The following is a 20,448-nucleotide window of genomic DNA, read 5'->3' on the forward strand; positions in this document are numbered from 1 at the left end:
ATGTCCATATTTCCAAAGTGGTGAGAAAAAGCCCTGTTTTGGGTTGATTGTTTTTAAAGACTTCTTTAGAAGACAAGACACACTTTAAGGCCAAAAAGAGAATGTCATCTGTTTCAACTGAGTTTTAAAAAAATAAGGGTAAGTAGATTGGCTTAACTTTTTTCATTAACTTTTTTTACAACTTCCTGCTCTTACAAAAATATGCAATGACATGCAGAAATATTCCCAAATCATTCAATGTAGCAAAAATCATTAATATCTTTAGAGTTAAATTTTGAATTAGTGAGTATGATACAATTTAGCAAAAAAATAATAATAAGGCAACTAAACCCAGAATATCAACAGGGTGAGCACTAAAAATTAGAGTTTGTCCATAACAAATTTTTAAAGGGAAAGTCACATTCATCTTTTGACTAAATCATAAGCATTCTTTCAACATATATCTTTTGAAAGCCAATACATTTTTAGCTCGGCTGTTTTCTGAGAAAACCCAAGGACCAAGGTATTGTCATAGCCAGCTCGTCCGTCGTCTGCATCGTGCTAAAACCTTAACATTGGCTCTAAAATCAAAGTGCTTCCACTTACAACTTTGAAACTTCATATGTAGCTGCACCTTGATGAGTTCTACACCCATTTTGGGGTCACTAGGTCAAAGGTCAAGGATACTGTGACCTCTAATATAAAACTGACAAGCTTTCATTTATTCAAAACTGCACCCACAGCCGAGCGTTGGCAACCGATATGCGGTGCTCTTGTACATCTTTTTTTTCCATAGTTATTTAAATTTTACAAGAGTTGAACTGTAGAATTTAGCTGGAATGATGATGTCATGATGTAAGAAAACGACAGTATGTCGCACAAAACATTTTTCACCTATCATTGTTAAACCACTGATATTTGTCTATAATCCACCTAAAAGAATTAAATAAATGACATGTATTACTTATTATCAATGTTATCAAATTTATCATGTATGCTTGTTTTTGGATGCTGCCATTAATATTTGGTTGATTAAGTAAAGACTTATGAAACAAATACAATCTGACACGGTGTGGTCTCAAATACCTTCTAATTGTAAAAGCTAGCAAAAACAGTTGTACTATTTCTATTGTAGTTGTTACCGTTTCCAAGGCAGCCTGCATTCCTCTGCCGGTGGAGATGTCCGTGAGCAGACGTACAGCCAGCTGAGAGCCTGTGTTACCCAACATGACCTTGGAGTAGCCATGTTGCCTAGCAAACTCCAGTAGAAGTCTGTGCCTGAAAAGCACAACCATGAAATATATTGAGTCTTATTTGGTATATAAAACCTCTAATTACACCATTCTTCATTTAGTTATATAAGCACAGTTAGCACTATTGATAAGAAGTATTTATTGATACTGGACAATGATTTCTTTGGTATTCGTATATTATTTATTTTTAAGTTTTAATAGTTTCAAAAGGGACCAGAAGTTGCTGTATTCACAAAATTCCACAGGAAACTCAAAAGTTTTATGTCTTTGTACATTGAAATGATACTTTTATCAGCAGAAAACATTGGATTTCACAAAGAAAATTGTATCAGAGATACTTCAAGGAACTATGTCATACATAAACGCACTTTGTCTGACCTCTAGGCGCTATGCTTTACCTCAAGGCTCTTTTTCACCTCAAGTCTCTATGTCTTACCTCGAGCCTAAATGTCTTACTTCAAGACTCCATGCCTTACCTCAAGGCTCAATGTCTCACCTCAAGGCTCTATGGTTTCTATGTCTCACCACAAAGCTAAATGTCTCACCTCAAGGCTAAATGTCTCACATCAAGGCTAAATGTTTCACCTCAAGGCTAAATGTCTTAACTAGAGGCGCCATGCCTTACCTCAAGGCTCTATGTCTCAACTCAAGGCTCTATGGTTTCTATGTCTCACCTCAAGGCTAAACGTCTTACCTCAAGGCTCTATGTCTCACCCCAAGGCTACATGTCTCACCCTAAGGCTAAATGTCTTACCTCAAGGCTCCATGCCTTACCTCAAGGCTCTATGTCTCACCCCAAGGCTACATGGCTCACCTCAAGGCTAAATGTCTTACCTCAAGGCTCCATTCCTTACATCAAGGCACTATGTCTAACCTCAAGGCTAAATGTCTCACTTCAAGGCTAAATGTCTCACCTCAAGGCTAAATGTCTCACCCTAAGGCTCTATATCTCACCTCAAGGTACTATGCCTTACATTATGGCACTATGTCTTAACTCAAGGCTCCATGCCTTACATCAAGGCACTATGTTTCACCTCAAGTCTAAATGTCTCACCTCACGGCTAAATGCCTCACCTCAAGGTTAAATGTTTCACCTCAAGGCTAAATGTCTCACCCTAAGGCTCTATATCTCATCTCAAGGTACTATGCCTTACATCAAGGCACTATGTCTTACCTCAAGGAACTATGTCTTACCTCAAGGCTCTATGTCTCACCTCAAGGCTCTATGTCTCACCTCAAGTGTTTTTTACATCAATGCACTATGTCTTACATCAAGGCTATATGCCTTACCTCAAGGCAGTGTATTTAATCTCAATGCTCTTACAAAGTCTTCCTTGTCCAATATGTCAAGGTACTTTGTCTTATCTCAAGACACAATTTATTTCCTCAAGGTACTATGTAATACCTCAAGGCAGTATGAATGACCTTAAGGCACTATGACTGACCTCAATGCACTATGCCATACCTCAAGGCACTATGACTGACCTGCAGGCACCATGTCTTTCCTTAAGGCACTATGTCTGACCTCAAGGCTCTATGTCTAACCTCAAGGGTTTTTTTTACATCAAGGCACTGCGTCTTATCTCAAGGCACTCTTTCTTACCTAGTGGCACTATGCCTTTCCTCAAGGCACCATGTCTGACCTCAAGGCAACATGACTTTCTTCAATGAACTATTTCTTACCATAAGGCACTATGACTCACCTCGATGCTATATGTCTTACCTCAAGGCACTATGTCTTGCCTTAAGGAAACATGTCTTTCTTCAAGGCAACATGTCTTACCTCAAGGCTCTATGTCTTACCTACAGGCAACATGACTTTCTTCAAGGCATTATGTCTTACCTAAAGGCACTATTTCTTACCTCAAGGTACTATGTCATACCTCAAGGCACTATGACTGACCTCAAGACACTGTCTTACCTCAAGGCACTATGTCTTACCTCAAGGAACAATGTCTTACATAAAGGCACTTTTTCTTACCTCAAGGCTCTTACAAAGTCCTCCTTGCCAGATATGGACCTGATGGATCCAAGCTGTGCAGCAAAAAGCTTCTCTGCCTCTCTGTTCATCTCTATCAAATCACAGCAGTTTTCGTCCTGTCCTGAGATTTCAACGTCTCCTATGGAGGACCACAAGTATGTTTTTCATTGATCACAATTATTACAGCATTTAACAAGGGACAAAATTGTCACAAAACCAGGTTTTCAATTTAAAAAAAAAGTCTGATAAAGGGAGACAACTCAAACTGAACTGATTGTTTATAATTAACCCCCTTTGTTTCAAAATAAATCTATTTTTAGTCGTGGCGACCTTGACCTTGGAGATATTGACGTAATTCTTTTGCGCGACACACCGTCCAATGATGGTGAACAAAAAATGTGCCTAATGATTTTAAAATCTCACAATGAATGACATAGTAATGGCCCGGACAAGCTCATTTATGGCCATTTTTGACCTTTGAACTCAAAGTGTGACCTTGGAGATATCGACGTAATTCTTTCGCGCGACACACCGTCTAATGATGGTGAATAAATGTGCCAAGTGATTGAAAAAATCTCACCATGAACGACAAAGTTATGGCCCGGACAAGCTTGTTCCGCCCGCCCGCCAGCCGACATTTGCCAATCTAATAACCAGTTTTTTCCTTCAGAAAGCCTGGTTAAAAATAAATGTTAAAACACTAAAAATTATTTGTTTTGATATTGTGGCACACAATATTCATTAAATATGTATGCTGTCGTGAAAACATTGAATTGCACTACACAAAATGAACTTCAGTTATATTAGCTCTGAGTTATGATTTTTATTTGTTAAATAATGGGTAAACATGGCCCATGTTCACTTTAAATTGCAACATCTCTTGCAAGTGCCTGTAACTTTTCTTGATCTATATTGCTCATAATTTTCTTACCTTTGTCCCCCTCTACAGGATTGCTGCATGTATTTATGTCCATTGCAGATTGGTTGATTTTATTAACTGCTGAATGGTTGCTTTGACAGGCATTCAGGGTCTTCACCCGTTCCAAGTCCAGAGACTATAAAAACATAGTGTTGGTGTGGGTATTTCATAACATGTATTACCCAACTTTTTCTTTTCATATATATATTCAACTAACTGTTATTGTACTGACATTGATATGATGTCATTAGTAGGATATTGTGTCCTTTTCCCGTTAAAGTAGCATTAAACAGGTGCATTGTTTGCAGATTTACATGTACACAATGTATGATCAAATTAAAAAAGACCACCAATTACTGAGTCACCCTTAAGCATTACCAAAAAATTAAAACGAGTAAACTTTTAAGTACAGTTTTCATAACAATAACAAATGAAATATAAAACAAAACAAGATTAATTACATCCTCTCTATAATTAATACATACTAATCATTGTTATAAAAATTTCAAACAGGAATACCCATTTTTTAAACCAACTTATTCTGAGGTAATGTGAAAAGAAGACCAATAAAGATGCTAAATAATTGGTTTAGAAGGAATACCTCTTAAACGTAATTTGTTTCCATACAAAATAATAATTTGACCTAGTAAGATGTTATTTCAAAACAACCCTCAAGTTTTTATCTTCTTTTCGTGGACTTAACGAGCGCTAACCACTTACATCCGCTAGCTGGCACAAGTGATATGGGAACCCCGACTGGCGCAGCAGGGAATGTATCCGGGTCAGGGTGACCTTGTGCTCCTCCAGACTCTGTCCAACCACCTGGCCCTCTGAAATCAAACAGGCATAGAGCTTTCCAATCCATAACCCATTCATGCCTAGCGTCTAGAAAAAAGGTCTTGGCAAACAGCGTAGACCCTGATGAGACGCAGCATGATGCGGCATCTTATCAGGGTCTGCGCTGTTTGCTTAAAGGAATTTCTGTAAGAAATATTCTAAATATATAGAAATAAATATACTAGACATCCCTATTTTTTCAAATAAATTGATCCAATTAAGAAGGATGGGAGAGTTCACAAGGCATAAATGGGTTAAACATGTGTTGGGATTGGTCACAAAATATTTGTTAATGGCCATTCTCCCCCAAGGGATCACATAAACTTAAATCTGATATCTGTAGAGAATGACTGGTTACTTACCTTAAGTATGCAATACCGTAATTACTCTATGGTTTTCAGAAACATACATGTATATAGTCAAAATTTGTTGTGTCTGAACATTTAGATATGCAAAAGTATTCCTAAAACGATGAAAATATACCAAAAAATGCATTGGATTTTCTGATATTTATCTGAATAAGATCACGGTTCGCCAATAAATACCACATTTTTTTAGTATTTTTTACTTAAGAATATGTTTGAAATATGTTTGAAATTAAAAATCATTTCATTTTGTTTTGCAGACAAATATTTCAAGGTCAAACTTTGAACACAGAGTACAATGATTAGGTTGTAAAACACATGTGTGCTTTGAAACTAGATAATGAACACAAATATTCTGATAAAATTCATATAAAAAATGCAACCGTCCAAAACGTAAGTCAATAATAATAGGAGAGAATCTGGTGGTCAAGAATTGGAGCCCTGAAAAATAGTTATTTTCACTAATAAAGAGGGTGTTCGAAAAACTTTCAGTGAAAACCTAAGAGTAACAAGCAAATTCGTTGAATTGATATCCCCCGCCAATATGCTTCTGGGCACAAAAGTGTTATATTTGACACTCAAAAAAACATTTTTCAAGATGTACAAAGGGCCATAACTCCGTTATTAACAGATGGTGTACAATGCCATTTGGCGTGCATCATCCTCTTATCCATATATATACTCATACCAAGTTTCAATGAAATCCGCCAAAGCACTTTTGAGATATGGCTCCGCACGGACGGAAAGACGGACGGATGGAAAGACGGAAGGACGGACAACGCCAAAACAATATCCCTCCGCCTATAGCGGGGAATAATAACAGCATTTCATGTAAGGCGTAGAATTAAATAACTGCAATACTTTGTAACAAGTAGATATCAGTGTAGTGGAATGATACAAAATAATATTGTTTCTTTTGACTATTTAAAGAAAAATGTCAAATTTTATATAAATATACTTATTATACATACCATCGATAAAAATGAGTCCAGGCTTGAACCTTAGTTTCTTGTGAGCTCGCTGACTTAATCCCTGCAGATTGTATAAGTAAATGTTCACATCAGTCAAATGAAATAAAATCCACTTATAATATAAATTGTATAACATTAAAACCATTTATAAATATAGAGAATCTTACTATTATATTCATAGCACATACAGAATTTGACGCAAACAGTCACTGATGTTCCCGCTATGTGGGTATCTTTGGATACTAAATATCAAATTATTTGTTTGTAATTACCAAGTTCTTAAATCGTCAGATTGACAATTCAGAAAGGAGTCACAAACCACGACTACCAAACCATTAATGCTGTGAATGTTTGATTGAAATCTGCACTTTTTAGTGCAGAAAAAAACTGGAGGGAAAGATCTAAAGTTTATCATGGTAGAGTAGGAAATTGCCTATATTTATTCAACTATAGATATCAAGTCAACTCAAGATAATTTCACTAGAATTGTTTGGGTGTTCATCCTTCCCATTTTGTGCTGCATCTTGAACTTTTTGGTATCCTAAATCTTTCCTTAAAACTGTACCAGCCATACCTCCTGTATCAGATGCAGAAGGGCACAGGAGGAGGGCCCGCCAGATATCCCCACCAAGACTTTCTCTCCATCCCGCACCAGTTTGGTCTTGCCAATAGCGGCACGGAACTTGTGGGTCACATATACTTGGAAACATCCTCTTGAATAACAACAGCAGGTTGATATTATATAGATAAGAAGTCTTATTGCTTTTATACAGGAAGAAAAAAGGATATCATATGATAAAGGCACTGCATTCAAATGAACCAATGAGAGACACACAGCATATGATTGGATGGTGTGTAACCATCAACAAACTAGATTCCTTTCTGCCATATGTTAAGCCCGCTTAGATACGTATTTTACGCATTTGTAGTCCCTTAGAAAGTTATATTTAATTTAAGACCTTTCTTACTATATTCAAGTGTTTACGGCTTCATTTCCAAACATTAGATTCTGATGAGCAGTAAACAGAATAAAAACTGAACAGACTGTGAGTAACTTGCATGCTGTTCTGGTTTTATACTGTTTGCACCACAGGTGTTGGGCGCGTGGCCAAGTCACTTTAACACTATCAATATGTCATAAAACAACATTTTTCATCATTTTGACAAAAAAAAATTCTGATATAATATATATATATAATATATATATATATATATATATATATATATATATATATATATATATATATATATATATATATATATATATATATATATGCGCCCAACACCTGTGGTTTGCACATAGCCAGTTTCACTTTGCTTCTAATGGGGGGAAAGGATTAAAAATCAGTGTGACCTTGACCTTTCAGCTCAAAGCACAGGCATACCCTGCAACAGGGCTGTATGTGCTTTTGAAATTTCTGTTTAAATAATGAAGTTATAGTCTGAACAAGCTGTATCATGCCCAAATTTAGAGGATTGACCTTAAAGTATGACCAAGACCTTTAACCCATTTATGCCTAGTGGACTCTTCCATCCTTCTAAATTGGATCAATGTATTTCCAAAATAAGGGATGTCAAGTATATTTATTTCTATATTTAGAATATTTCTTACAGAAATTCCTTTAAGCAAACAGCGCAGACCCTGAGGAGACGCCGCATCATGCGGCGTCTCATCTGGGTCTACGCTGTATGCCAAGGCCTTTTTTCTAGACGCTAGGCATAAATGGGTTAAGCTAAGGTTACAGGCCTTTAACGTGACTTGTCTCTATATTGGCAAACATTTGTGCCAAGCTGTTTTAAAATTGCAAAATGAAAGTTGCAGTTACAGTCCAGACAAGCTGTATCATGCCTGACTGAGATCTTTTATCTCTATAAGTGACTTTGTTCTTTGAGGTAAGAATGTTCATGTAGGTGTCAACATAAACACAATATTTTTACAAGAATTCAACAGTTGAGCTTTTTACAACTACATGACATCCATAAAATATATGGATGAATGGAAGAAGTCAGTAAGAATATTTAATTTGGGTACATTCCCATGTACACCAGTTATAGACAATGATTTGAACTGATGACTTAAAGGGAATGCACTTGAAATAATTGTTGGAGGGAAATAATGAGTTATAATTTTTTGTTTGTTATCAGTTTCAGTATGATGTCAATTAGTATTGTGTTAATTAATGCCAATTACCAGTAACATTTCAGTTATTAAAGGTAAACTGTTTGGTTCATAGCATGTTTGTGACAAATAGGCTCCACATTGCATCATATTTGAAGATGTTAAAGGGATCTTTTCACGGTTTGGTAAATTGACAAATTTGAAAAAAGTTGTTTCAGATTCGCAAATTTTCGGTTTAATTATGATATTTGTGAGGAAACAGTATTACTGAACATTTGCCATGGTCTAATAAAGCCATTATATGCATCTTTTGACAATCTAAAAACCTAAAAATTATAAAGTGAAACGATTGAATAATTTGGAGAGTTAATTCTGTTGTTGTCGTTTAAATTTGTGAAACTACTAAGATTGCTTATATAACGTATAAAATACACATCTTATGTATGCATGGCAGGATAGCTCAGTTGGCTTATGCGTATTTACTTCAGGATTCCGGGGGTCACTGGTTCGAGCCCTGCTGCGGGCTACTTTTTTTTTCCTTTTTTAAATTTTATTTTTGATTTTTTACTGGAGCTTTAAAAAATTTATGTTTACATTTATCAATATAAAGCATTTAATGACAAACTTCAAAACATGCTGAAATCTGTGAAAAGGCCCCTTTAAATAATCACAGTAGAAGTAAAATCATTATTAATGAAATGTCCATGTGGTATTTCCATACATAAGTTGATAACATGGCAGTAGTGGTGTTATATTCATTAAATTTTGTTCACATGACTTTTGTCATTATGAGTTAAATGCAAAGTAAAAATGTATTGAACAATATACTAGTTTTTGCTCATGTTTTCTTTCTTAACAATGTTAAATACATCATTGCTGCGATAAAAATATATGTGTAAATAGGTCCATACTCATTATTTTAAAACATATTTATATTTTGGTGGACATTGTGTAAATATGCTACATGTACTCTGAAGCTATTTTCAATTAAGTTATTTTCATGCAAGAGTTTATGATTTTAGTATGGCTTTTAAGTTTACAGACAACAATTTTAAGTCTAATTGACTAAATGAGATCAAATGTGCATGTTTTCATTTATCAAACATATCTTTCTCTGATTTACATTGCATAGTCACATTAGCACACACAATTAGACCAAAAAGGTGTTTTGAAATACAAAAACCAAGCGCTGTAAAAATTTGCATTTGTTACAAAAGAGTAACAAGGCATTGAGCTACTGTTAAAAGTAATCTCTGAGTGAAAATGAAACTTTTATAATACAATCAATAAATTTGATTAACCCAACTTCTATCTACAGCTCTGCTTTACACAAGTTTAAGACTGAATTTGATATAGCTTTCTTCATTGAAACTAATCTGTTGGTTTCCATTCACACTTTTAATCTAAGACAATGTAATCAGACATTGGATATCACATTCTTCCAAATACTGTAGAGGCAGACATTTGTGTGAATAATTTTTCTTTTCTAAAAAATATCTCGCCAATGAAATAACCATAAAATGACATACTTTCAAGTTCCGAACAAATACCAAAGGATATTTGTATAGTATGAATTTTTTGGCCATATTGACACAAAAATAGCATTTTGGAATAGATTTTCTTAATGGAAAACAATGACATGAAAACATACTTTCACAAAATTAAGACATTTTACATCTTTTTTTAGTAGTTACCAGACTACACATTCAACAAATGATCTATTCATACCAATTAAATTGTTTTAGATTTTATATCACATTAGCCTGACAAATTAGATACAAACAACAATTTCAACACAGACAAATAGTGAAAATGAAATAAACAATAAAATGGGACTTACAAGAAAATGTTCGAATAACATAAATGGATACTTAAAGATATGCTGATATTTATTGAGGGGCCAGAAAGCTACCATTTAACAATCAAGTTGATATATTAAGACACATAAAACACTAAAATGACTGTTCATTTTGTGAAAATGAGGAAACACCAATCTACAGTTCAACAGTCAAATTGATAAAAAAATAATTTGTTGAACGATCAATTTGGTCAACAAGACCTCTCTTTAAAGCAAAAAGTTGATCCACAAATCTTAAGTTTAGCAATCAGTTGATCTCCCTGTAAACCACTTTAATGAGTGTCCACTCTGTGAAATACTATGACGTCGAGAGGACCCTGAGCAGACTGGCGATGAATTATGATAGGGAACGCAGTCTACTTCCACCCAGCACAGCGGAGAGTGCTACACGCCTCGACAGAATGCGTGAATACTCATATGCCCTCTCAGCAAGAACTCAGTATTCCCGACCAGGTAGGACAAACTTGTCGGCAATACCCGCCAATTCTCCGCCAAGCAACACCCCAGTGCCAACCGCTACGCAGACAAAGCAAAAGAGAAAGGTCGCTAAGTCGATGAGTACCGATATCCAGTGTAGTCCATGTAGCAGGGATAATTTGCACCACGACGCAGCCGGGTATTGCATTGAGTGCAGCGAATACTTCTGCGAGAGCTGCATCAAACATCACAAAAATCTCAAAATCACCAAGAACCACACCATGCAAGATCGTCGAAAGATGCCGAAAGTTCAGAAATATGACCCAGAGGAAGAAATTATAGAAATATGCGAGGAACATCCAATGGAGCTGATACGATTTTTCTGTAAAGATCACGATGAACCGAGCTGTCGGATTTGTGCCACTCTCAAGCATCGAGCCTGCAGCACTCTGGTCTTCATTCCTGATCTCAAGTCCAAGGAAACCAACAAGAGCTGCGTGAATACCATTAAACAAATGAACGCACTCGCTGCGCAGTTTGAGACTGCCCGTGAAGAAACTGAGCGAACGATGAAGACGCTTGAGATTAAGAAACATGACTATGAGCAAAGCATGCTGAAACTTCACCAAGACTTCATAGACCATCTGCATTACCTGGAGCAGCAAGCTATGTCGAATATGGAGACACTGTATCAGGTAAACAGTTGGTGATCTTAACACTTTCCCACTCAGAGGAAAAGTGAAAATTGCTATGTGCAGCATAAAACCAGAACAGCCTGCAAGTAACTCTCAGAATGTTCAGGTTTTATGCTGTTTGCTGCTCATCTTGAATACCTAAGGTTTGGAGATGAAGAATAAAAAACTTGAATCTAGTAAGAAAGGTTTTCAATTAAATATAACTGTCTTAGGGACTACAAATGCCTGAAACATATCAAAGTTGGAAAGGGTTAATGGGCAATAAATCAGAAGAAATCAGGTTGGTGATCTAAGTCGGCAATAAATCAGGTACATATACATATGGTGATGGTGATTTTAATGATCACTCTACCAGGTACAGAGGTCGGAATTAATTTTAAGGGGACACTCTTTAAAATACAAAAGGTGGTTTTTATGCTCAGATACCAAAGGTGTTGTTGCTTTGCATGTTCACTGTTTCAGATAAAGGTGCTGTTGTTTTTTTAATGGGAATTCATATACAAAGAGTGGTTTTGGCGTTAGTTGACACTCTTTAAAAATACATTGTATGCCTGAACTCTTTTTAAGGGCATTCTATCAGATACAAAAGGTGATGTTTATTTTAGACATGCATATGGTGGTGGCGATTTTAGTGGACACTCTTTGTGATACAAAAAGTAGTGTTGATTTTACTGTGAATTCTATGAGGAACTCTTTGAGATAAAAATAATGGTGTTGAACGTAATGGGCATTCAATAAGATACAAACAATGGTGTTGATTTAAGTAGGCATTCTATCAGATACAAAAGGTGTTGTTGATTGTAGTGGGCACTCTTTAGGATACTAAAGTGCTGTTGGTGTTAGTGTTAGTTCTATTATCAATTTATGGTAGTGTTGATTTACGTGGGCATTCTATTAGATACATATAATGATATTGATTTTCATGGGCATTTTATTAGATACATGTACAAAGGGAGGTGTTGATTTTCATTTCCATTCTATTAAAATCATAGGGCGGTAATTGTTCATTTTGGTGGGCATTATATAAGTTACAAATGGTGATATTGATTTTCGTGGGCATTATATTTATTAGATACAAATGTTAGTGTTGATTTAAGAGGGCATTCTTTTAGATAAAAAGAGTGGGGTTGATTTTTATGTTCGACGTTTCAGATACAAAAAGTGATGTTGATTTTCATGGGCATTCTATCAGATACAAAAGCCAAAAGCTGGTATTTTTTTAGAGGGCATTCTTTCAGATAAAAAGGAATGTGTAAAGTGGAATTACTCTTCCTATGTCTTTCTCAAGAACAAGAACTAAAACAGGCAATTTAATAAAGATTCAATCTTAATCAGCATTTGAATAATAAAATTTAATAACCTATGCCATGTAAATTATTGCCAAGACTAATACTTGATGTTTAATTAATTCTAGGACCAGCAAGGGTACATATCTGCTAGGGTGGGCTCATGTAGCGAGGCGATCAAAACCCTTCAGCAGGCCACACAACACCTAGACTCTGCCAAGAAAAACGGCATCGAAAGCAAAGTCTTCCTTCAGATGAAAAAGATTAAAAAGCAAGTAAGACACTTTGAGGAGCTGCTGGCAGATATCCAAAAGAAAAACAAAGAAGCTCTGAATTTCAAGTTCAAAGCAGATCCTAAAGTTAAGGAGTTCCTGAAGATGACGGATGTTCTCGGAACTCTTGATATAGTACAGGCACCAGGAAAGACTGTGACGACGCTGAAACATTTCAAAGTCAACTCCCAAAGTGATGCCTATGATGTGTCTGACGTCACAGGGTCGTGTTTCCTGTCAGACGGACGTCTAATCCTTGCTGACATGTATAACGAGAGTCTGAAAGTCGTGGACACAAGTTTCGCACTGGTGACCCAAACCAAGCTATCCACAGAGCCTTGGGATGTGTGCCCCATTTCCGATACTCAAGTCATTGTCACTCTGCCTAAAGAGAAAAAACTCCAGTTTTTCAACATTGGTTCAACCATACAACCGCTCAAAAAGATAGGCAACATTCCATCTTTAAAAAGCAGTCAGTACTTTGGTGTAGCATACTACAAAGAGAGGCTTTATGTAACATGCCCAAAAGAAACACCCCCATGCATCAAAATCCTGGATATGAATGGGGCCCCAGTCCATGAAATTGCAAACAGCAACCAAGAACAGCCAATCTTCAGCGATCCATTGTTCATAGCAGTGCAAAATGATGGGAAGACTATCTACGTCTCTGACAGCGGAAACAACACAATCGTAACGATAGACACCAGGAACGACGAGGTAAAGCACACACACCAAATGGCAGATGGCAACCACCCAGGTGGACTTGTAGTGCTCACAGAGGGGGACGTATACACCTGTGGCTTCAAGTCAAATAACGTTCTCCGCTTTAATGCCAGGGGCCAGTATCTGGAAGAACTCATTACAAATCAAGGGGGGCTACTCTCACCGCAGTCAATATGCTATTGGTCACAGGGGAGACAACTTGTGGTCACCATGCAGAAATCAAACATCGTCAAAGTATTTCAAGTTTCATAACTGAACTATAAATATTATAGCGAAATAGGATTTTCACACTCAACTCTTGACACTCAGAAATGCCAATGGAATTTGTATTGTATATCCTTCAATAGGATGTTACTGTTGACAACTGCCTAAATTTGTTTGTTGTTGTTTTCTTTATTGAACTGTTTATTATTACAATTATTGTGTGGGTTATTTTAAATAAATGTATGCTTTTGTTTTAGTTTACACTTATTCTCTCAAAAATGAAGCAATAGAAAATATGACATTTGATTTAATTTTAACTTGGTAACATTAGTGTAACCAAAATTAAATAATTCATTTCACTTGAAATTCAAACCATATGAAATATGTGCATATAGAAGAATCTTACAGGCCACAACTAATGAAGGAAAAAACCTTGGACTACTCACCTGCAGAAAGCATCATTCACCCTTGTTATAAGAATGGCTGGCTCCTCTTTGCACTTCATGCATTTTCTATCAAGACTGAAAAAATAACAAGAATCAAAAATAAAAATATGGGCTGTCCATTGTAGTGGCAGCCATTGTGTGAATACGATTTTTGTCACTGTGACCTTGACCTTTGACCTAGTGACCTGAAAATCAATAGGGGTCATCTGCGAGTCACGATCAATGTACCTATGAAGTGTCATGATCCTAGGCAAAAGCGTTCTTGAGTTATCATCGGAAAACCATTTTACTATTTTGGGTAACCGTGACCTTGACCTTTGACCAAGTGACCTCAAAATCAATAGGGGTCATCTGCGAGTCATGATCAATCTACCCATGAAGTTTCATGATCCTAGGCGTATGCGTTCTTGAGTTATCATCCGGAAACCATTTTACTATTTCGGGTCACCGTGACCTTGACCTTTGACCTAGTGACCTCAAAATCAATAGGGGTCATCTGCAAGTCATGATCAATCTACCCATGAAGTTTCATGATCCTAGGCGTATGCGTTCTTGAGTTATCATTCAAAAGCCATTTTACTATTTCTGGTCACCGTGACCTTGACCTTTGACCTAGTGACCTCAAAATCAATAGGGGTCATCTGCGAGTCATGATCAATGTACCTATGAAGTTTCATGATCCTAGGCCCAAGCGTTCTTGAGTTATCGTCTGACAACCACCTGGTGGACGGACCGACCGACAGACCGACATGAGCAAAGCAATATACCCCCTCTTCTTCGAAGGGGGGCATAAACATCAAACCAATCATGGGTGAAATATGAAATTTTGTCACATCCATTTCAACCCTTGAAAGTGAATTGTTGCTGATTCAAGGCTCAACATATACGGTTGTCCTATTGCCCCTGGCAAGTAAAAGTTAAGTCCGGGCAAGTTACTTTATAATCTAGTTGTCCACCGGGGCAAGTGCAAGAAATAACAAAGCATTTAATTTAGACTTTAATCATTCAGTTAAATGTGCAAAAATAAAAAAGGTTTTGTGGTGTATGATTTTGATCTTTATTAAAAAATATTAGGTTAACAGTTAATGTAATATTTCATGTTTGGGCAAATGGCTTTATGTTCAGGGCAAGTAGATTTTCTACGTACTTTCCCGGTAGGGCAAGTTGGTTTTTAGGTTAATGTTGAGGCCTGTGATTGTAACTTGAAACAAGAGGGCCATGATGGCCCTAAATCGCTCACCTGACTAACCAAATACAATCACAACCCAGTTTTCATCAAGAAAAACATTCTGAACAAATTTCATAAAAAATGATGAAAACTGTGACCTCTATTTCCTACAAAAGGTTTTTCTAATATTTGACCTATTGACCTAGTTTTTGACCCCAGGTGACCCAAATACAATCCCAACCCAGATTTCATCAAGACAAACATTCTGACCATATTTCATGAAGATTGGATGAAAACTGTGACCTCTATTGTCTACACATTGTTTTTCTATTATTTGACCTAGTGACCTAGTTTTTGACCCAAGATGACCCAAATACAATCCCAACCCAGAGTTCATCAAGATAAACATTCTGACCAATATTCTTAAAGATTTGATGAAAACTGTGACGTCTACTGTCTACACATACAAATTGTTGATGGTTTTTCTATTATTTGACCTAGTGACCTAGTTTTTGACCTCAGATGACCCAAATACAATCCCAACCCAGATTTCATCAAGATAAACATTCTGACAAAGTTTCATAAAGATTGGATTAAAACTGCCACCTCTATTGTCTACACAAGGTTTTTCTATTATTTTACCTAGTTTTTGACCTTGTGAACTAGTTTTTGACCCCAGATGACCCAAATACATTCCCAAGGCAGATTTCATTAAAATAAACATAGCTTGACCAAATTTCATAAAGATTGGATGAAAACTGCGACCTCTATTGTCTACACAAGGTTTTTCTATTAATTGACCTAGTTTTTGACCTAGTGACCTCGTTTTTGACCCGACCTAGTTTTTGACCCCAGATGACCCAAATACAATCCCAACCCAGATTTAATCAAGATAAACATTCTGAACGAATTTCATAAACATTGGATGAAAACTGTGACCTCTACTGTCTACACAAACAAATTGTTGATGATTTTTCAATTATTTGACCTAGTGACCTAGTTTTTGACCCCAGATGACCCAAATACAATCCCAACCCAGAGTTCATCAAGATAAACATTCTGACCAAATTTCATAAAGATTGGATGAAAAATGCGACCTCTATTGTCTACACAAGGTTTTTCTATTATTTGACCTACAGTACAGCCAAAGCGGAACAAACGTATTTCGCGATCCGCGGCGGCAAGGCGAAACGAGTCGATGCCGCGTCAGTCGTTGAAGCCGCGTCAGTATGCGGCGGCAAGTCGCATTTCGCCGCGAAACTTCGCATCTGTCCGCCGAGGCATGCCGCGGTCCGCGACATGATGCCGAGTCGATGCGATCATGAATATATATTTTTTTAATTATTAGTTACATGTAGTTAACAAATTTTGAAAGAACAATTATAATAATAATTAAAATCATAATAAATTTATTGTGCGCGGATTGTATTAGCATATACATGTAAGCATAGTTAATGTGTCTGGCCAATTATTAAGTTTGTTTCCCGCCCGTAGCGTATGTATTTCACACATAAACAAGGTCACGTAATTATGTTTTCGCACATACAAGTGGTCAAGGCTCCAGCATATGGTGGATTTATAAATTAATTGCATGTTGATTCCGCTATTATATTTTAGCTGAGAAAATTAGCAGTTTGAAGCCACATCAATATTCAAGACGGTGACGACGTATTTGTAGTTTTGTTAATTATCAGCTTATTATAACTATTGTTTGAATATGCGTATATAAACACGTTTTAATTTGTTCATATTATACAGTTAATAGCTACTAATTACCCGATAATCCCGTATATTCCAGTTTTAAAGCAAATGCTGGTAAATATTTACGATACACAAACATTCGCGATATTTCCTTAAGTATCAAATACATTTTGGCATTTGTTACTATTTATAGAGATGATGAAATAACGTCTAATCGGGGCGTTTTTTTTCTCCACTGAACACGCGATTTACGCCTGACGTGATGTTCATGTATTTATACAACACAAAATACACACAAACTTTCCAAACGACGTTCTACATGTCTGCATAATTTTCGCGCGCTTTTTATGAAACAAAGGATATTTTAGCACTGTTTATTTGTCGCTAGATTTTGCCAAAGGACGCGTTAGCATTAAAATTCGGAAGTGTGTTTCGGATTACAAATTTAATAATGATAATCGAACGAAACATAAACAGTTGCGCGTAATTAATTCTACGCTACACATACATGTATGTACATGTAGGTGGATATCTTTTCACTCGATCCGCCGCGTACGTATGCGGCGGATTTACTCCGCGAAAGTACGCGAGGTTAATACAGACTCGGCGTCATTGCGCGGATCGATGCCGAGTGCCACGGCGATACGCCGCGTGAACACACGATTCGGCCGCCGCGGACTAATAATCTGGCCGTGGCGTAGCCGCGGATTATGTTTGTGCCGCTTTGGCTGTACTGTATTATGTGACCTAGTTTTTGACCTAGTGACCTAGTTTTTGACCCCAGATGACCCAAATACAATCCCAAACAAGATTTCATCAAGATAAACATTCTGACCAAATTTCATAAAGATTGGATGAAAACTGTGACCTCTACTGTCTACACAAACAAATTGTTGACGGACGCACGCACACAGCCGCCTGACATCACACGGTCACATAAGCTCACCATGTCACTTCGTGACAGGTGAGCTCAAAACACGGTTCCAGCAGACTTGTAAAGCAAGTGATGTCTGAAACTTGACTAAATGCTTATAGTTCCCACAACCTAGTAACCTTGAACCAAAGACACTGAGGTAGTGTTTTTCCCAGGTGGGCATAGGGGCATGGTGCAGACAGACCGACCGACCAACCAACCGACAAGCTCACTCCTATATACCCCTCTAAACTTCGTTTGTGGGGGTATAAAATGCAGTCAAACAAGGGCTCAACATGAACGGTTGTCCTATTGCCCCTGGCAAGTAAAAGTTGAGTCCGGGCAAGTTACTTTATAATCTAGTTGTCCACCACCAAGTGCAAAAAAGAACAAATCATTTAATTTAGACTTTAATCATTCAGTTAAATGTGCAAAAATAACAAAAGTTTTGTGGTGTATGATTTTGATCTTTATGAAAAAATTTGAGGTTTACAGTTAATGCAATATTTCATGTTTTGGCAAATGGCTTTACGTTCAGGGCAAGTAGATTTTCTAAGTACTTGCCCGGCAGGGCAAGTTGGTTTTTAGGTTAATGTTGAGCCCTGCAACATGCACTTAAAAACAATTTTTATTCTGTTATTTATAATCATAATAATAATGTTCATTTTTCCCAACTTCACAGTTTAATGCACTATTTGTCCCAATGTCATGGTTTATTATGCTTTATATTATGCTTTCCAGTGGTTTATAGAGAAATATCAGTGAATTAAAACTGATAATTTCATTGTTTCAAACAATGAAAATTATCAGTGAAAATTATCGATAATTATCACTGTTTACTGTGAAATGACGTCATTTTTTTAATGAAATGACGTCATTATTTCAGCGAAATTCTTTAGTTAAACTCTTTAACAATGTATATAAACTGTGAAACAAGCATAAAATAAAAAGAAAATTTGTTGGATTCGGTGGAATATCGATTTTAATTCACTTGTGATCATTAATCGTGAATTAAAATCAATAATCCACCAAATCCAACAAATATCCTCTATATTTTTCCCAATCCAAATAGCACAGGCTGTAACAAATAAAAGCAAACAAATCACTGAGCAGCTATGATACATGTGGTCATCACTGGATAATTAACTAATTTCTTGAAAGTACAGCTCACTGCAAATTTAACAGTTACACTTCCTATTAAAGAACCACTCAAGCGTTAAAAGCTGTAATACCTAGACACTTCTGTCTAAGTTGTCAGGATTGAACAAACGACCGAGTAGTTTTAACGAGTCTACATGTACATGTATTCAAATCGTAGAACGAGACTTAGGAAGTTTAGTTTACAAATACATAACTATGAATATGATGAAGGTGCGCAGCATCACTGTCAGCCGGTTAGTTTTGCAATAACTTAACAATACTTAAGAGCTTATAGAACTATTCCCTACCATTATGGTGACTTCAGCTTAAACTGGTATATGACATAGATTTTAAGTCAGTGACCGAGGTGTCGAATCCGTGATGCTGCGCGCTATTTATAGTGAAGATGCTTTAGGATTCCGAAACTTAGGCGTCTCGACCAATCAACAAGCACTTAGGAATTCCTTAACCAATGAAAGAAGTTTACCAAGAACCATTTCCTAAACAGCATTTCGGAATCCTAAATTAACAAAGTAAGTCAATATTATGATTTGTTACATTATAAAAAGCAATTCATATTAAAACACATTAAATTAATACCTCATTTCAGCAGTTTTGTTCTGCATTTAAAGTCTGCTTAACAGTTTAATATTACAAGGAAAACACAAAACAATACGATGCATAGGCTTCCTACGCGTAACAAATAGTTCCAAAGCATTTGCAACAGGACATAACATTACCCAAATGCAATAAACAAATGCATCCTAAGATTAATAATACAAGTGAAAACCATTAATTTTGAGGAATAATAATTAGGAAAATCAAATAATATTATGCAATTGACAATGTACGTTGTATTCTTACACAGCTCGCTGACAGCCTCATAGTAAACAAACATGGAGCGTATTTTTGGATTGGAATTACTGTGTTGTAATAAACAATGGATTATTAGCAGGTATCTGGAGTTAATAAAACATGTGTAAGTAAATTTAATTGTTAATATAATAATAATATATACTATCATAACTATTACATATTACACAGCTATTACTGTTAGTTGCAATAATTAAACTCTCAACTTTATACCCAATGGGTTGCCAAGAGTTGCAATACGCCGTCTATTTTCCAAAGGTGCAAAATTGAATCACCAATGCAAGGGCTAATACTGAAACTGCAATAACTTATCAACATTTGTCAACAA

The 20,448-nt window shown here is 36.3% G+C and overlaps 2 protein-coding genes across 3 annotated transcripts in view; one reads left to right on the plus strand and one right to left on the minus strand.

Annotated features, from left to right (window-relative positions):
- Nucleotides 1–20,448, minus strand: part of LOC127844192 (cytoplasmic tRNA 2-thiolation protein 2-like) — a 43,344-nt gene that overhangs the window by 13,216 nt on the left and 9,680 nt on the right. For both annotated transcript variants that reach the window (XM_052374260.1, XM_052374261.1), the window contains exons 2-8: nucleotides 14,326–14,400; nucleotides 6,880–7,018; nucleotides 6,306–6,366; nucleotides 4,853–4,962; nucleotides 4,145–4,268; nucleotides 3,214–3,352; nucleotides 1,122–1,257 (exon numbers count right to left, since the gene is read on the minus strand). In XM_052374260.1, the coding sequence (XP_052230220.1) occupies nucleotides 1,122–1,257; nucleotides 3,214–3,352; nucleotides 4,145–4,268; nucleotides 4,853–4,962; nucleotides 6,306–6,366; nucleotides 6,880–7,018; nucleotides 14,326–14,400 (784 nt within the window). The remainder of the gene's footprint in view (nucleotides 1–1,121; nucleotides 1,258–3,213; nucleotides 3,353–4,144; nucleotides 4,269–4,852; nucleotides 4,963–6,305; nucleotides 6,367–6,879; nucleotides 7,019–14,325; nucleotides 14,401–20,448) is intronic.
- On the plus strand, nucleotides 10,273–14,135 carry LOC127844186 (uncharacterized). The gene is made up of 2 exons (XM_052374251.1): nucleotides 10,273–11,394; nucleotides 12,809–14,135. Exons 1-2 carry the CDS (start codon nucleotides 10,558–10,560, stop codon nucleotides 13,925–13,927), a joined length of 1,956 nt encoding a protein of 651 aa, XP_052230211.1. The 5' UTR covers nucleotides 10,273–10,557; the 3' UTR covers nucleotides 13,928–14,135.

Source organism: Dreissena polymorpha, chromosome 9 (genome assembly GCF_020536995.1).
Source record: "Dreissena polymorpha isolate Duluth1 chromosome 9, UMN_Dpol_1.0, whole genome shotgun sequence".
Lineage (NCBI taxonomy): Eukaryota > Metazoa > Mollusca > Bivalvia > Myida > Dreissenidae > Dreissena > Dreissena polymorpha.

Coding starts and splice junctions, on each gene's coding strand:
- LOC127844186 (XM_052374251.1), top strand. CDS start 10,558: ATGAGTGTCCACTCTGTGAAATACTATGACGTCGAGAGGACCCTGAGC. Junction 11,395..12,808: donor ATATGGAGACACTGTATCAG/GTAAACAGTTGG, acceptor AATTAATTCTAG/GACCAGCAAGGGTACATATC.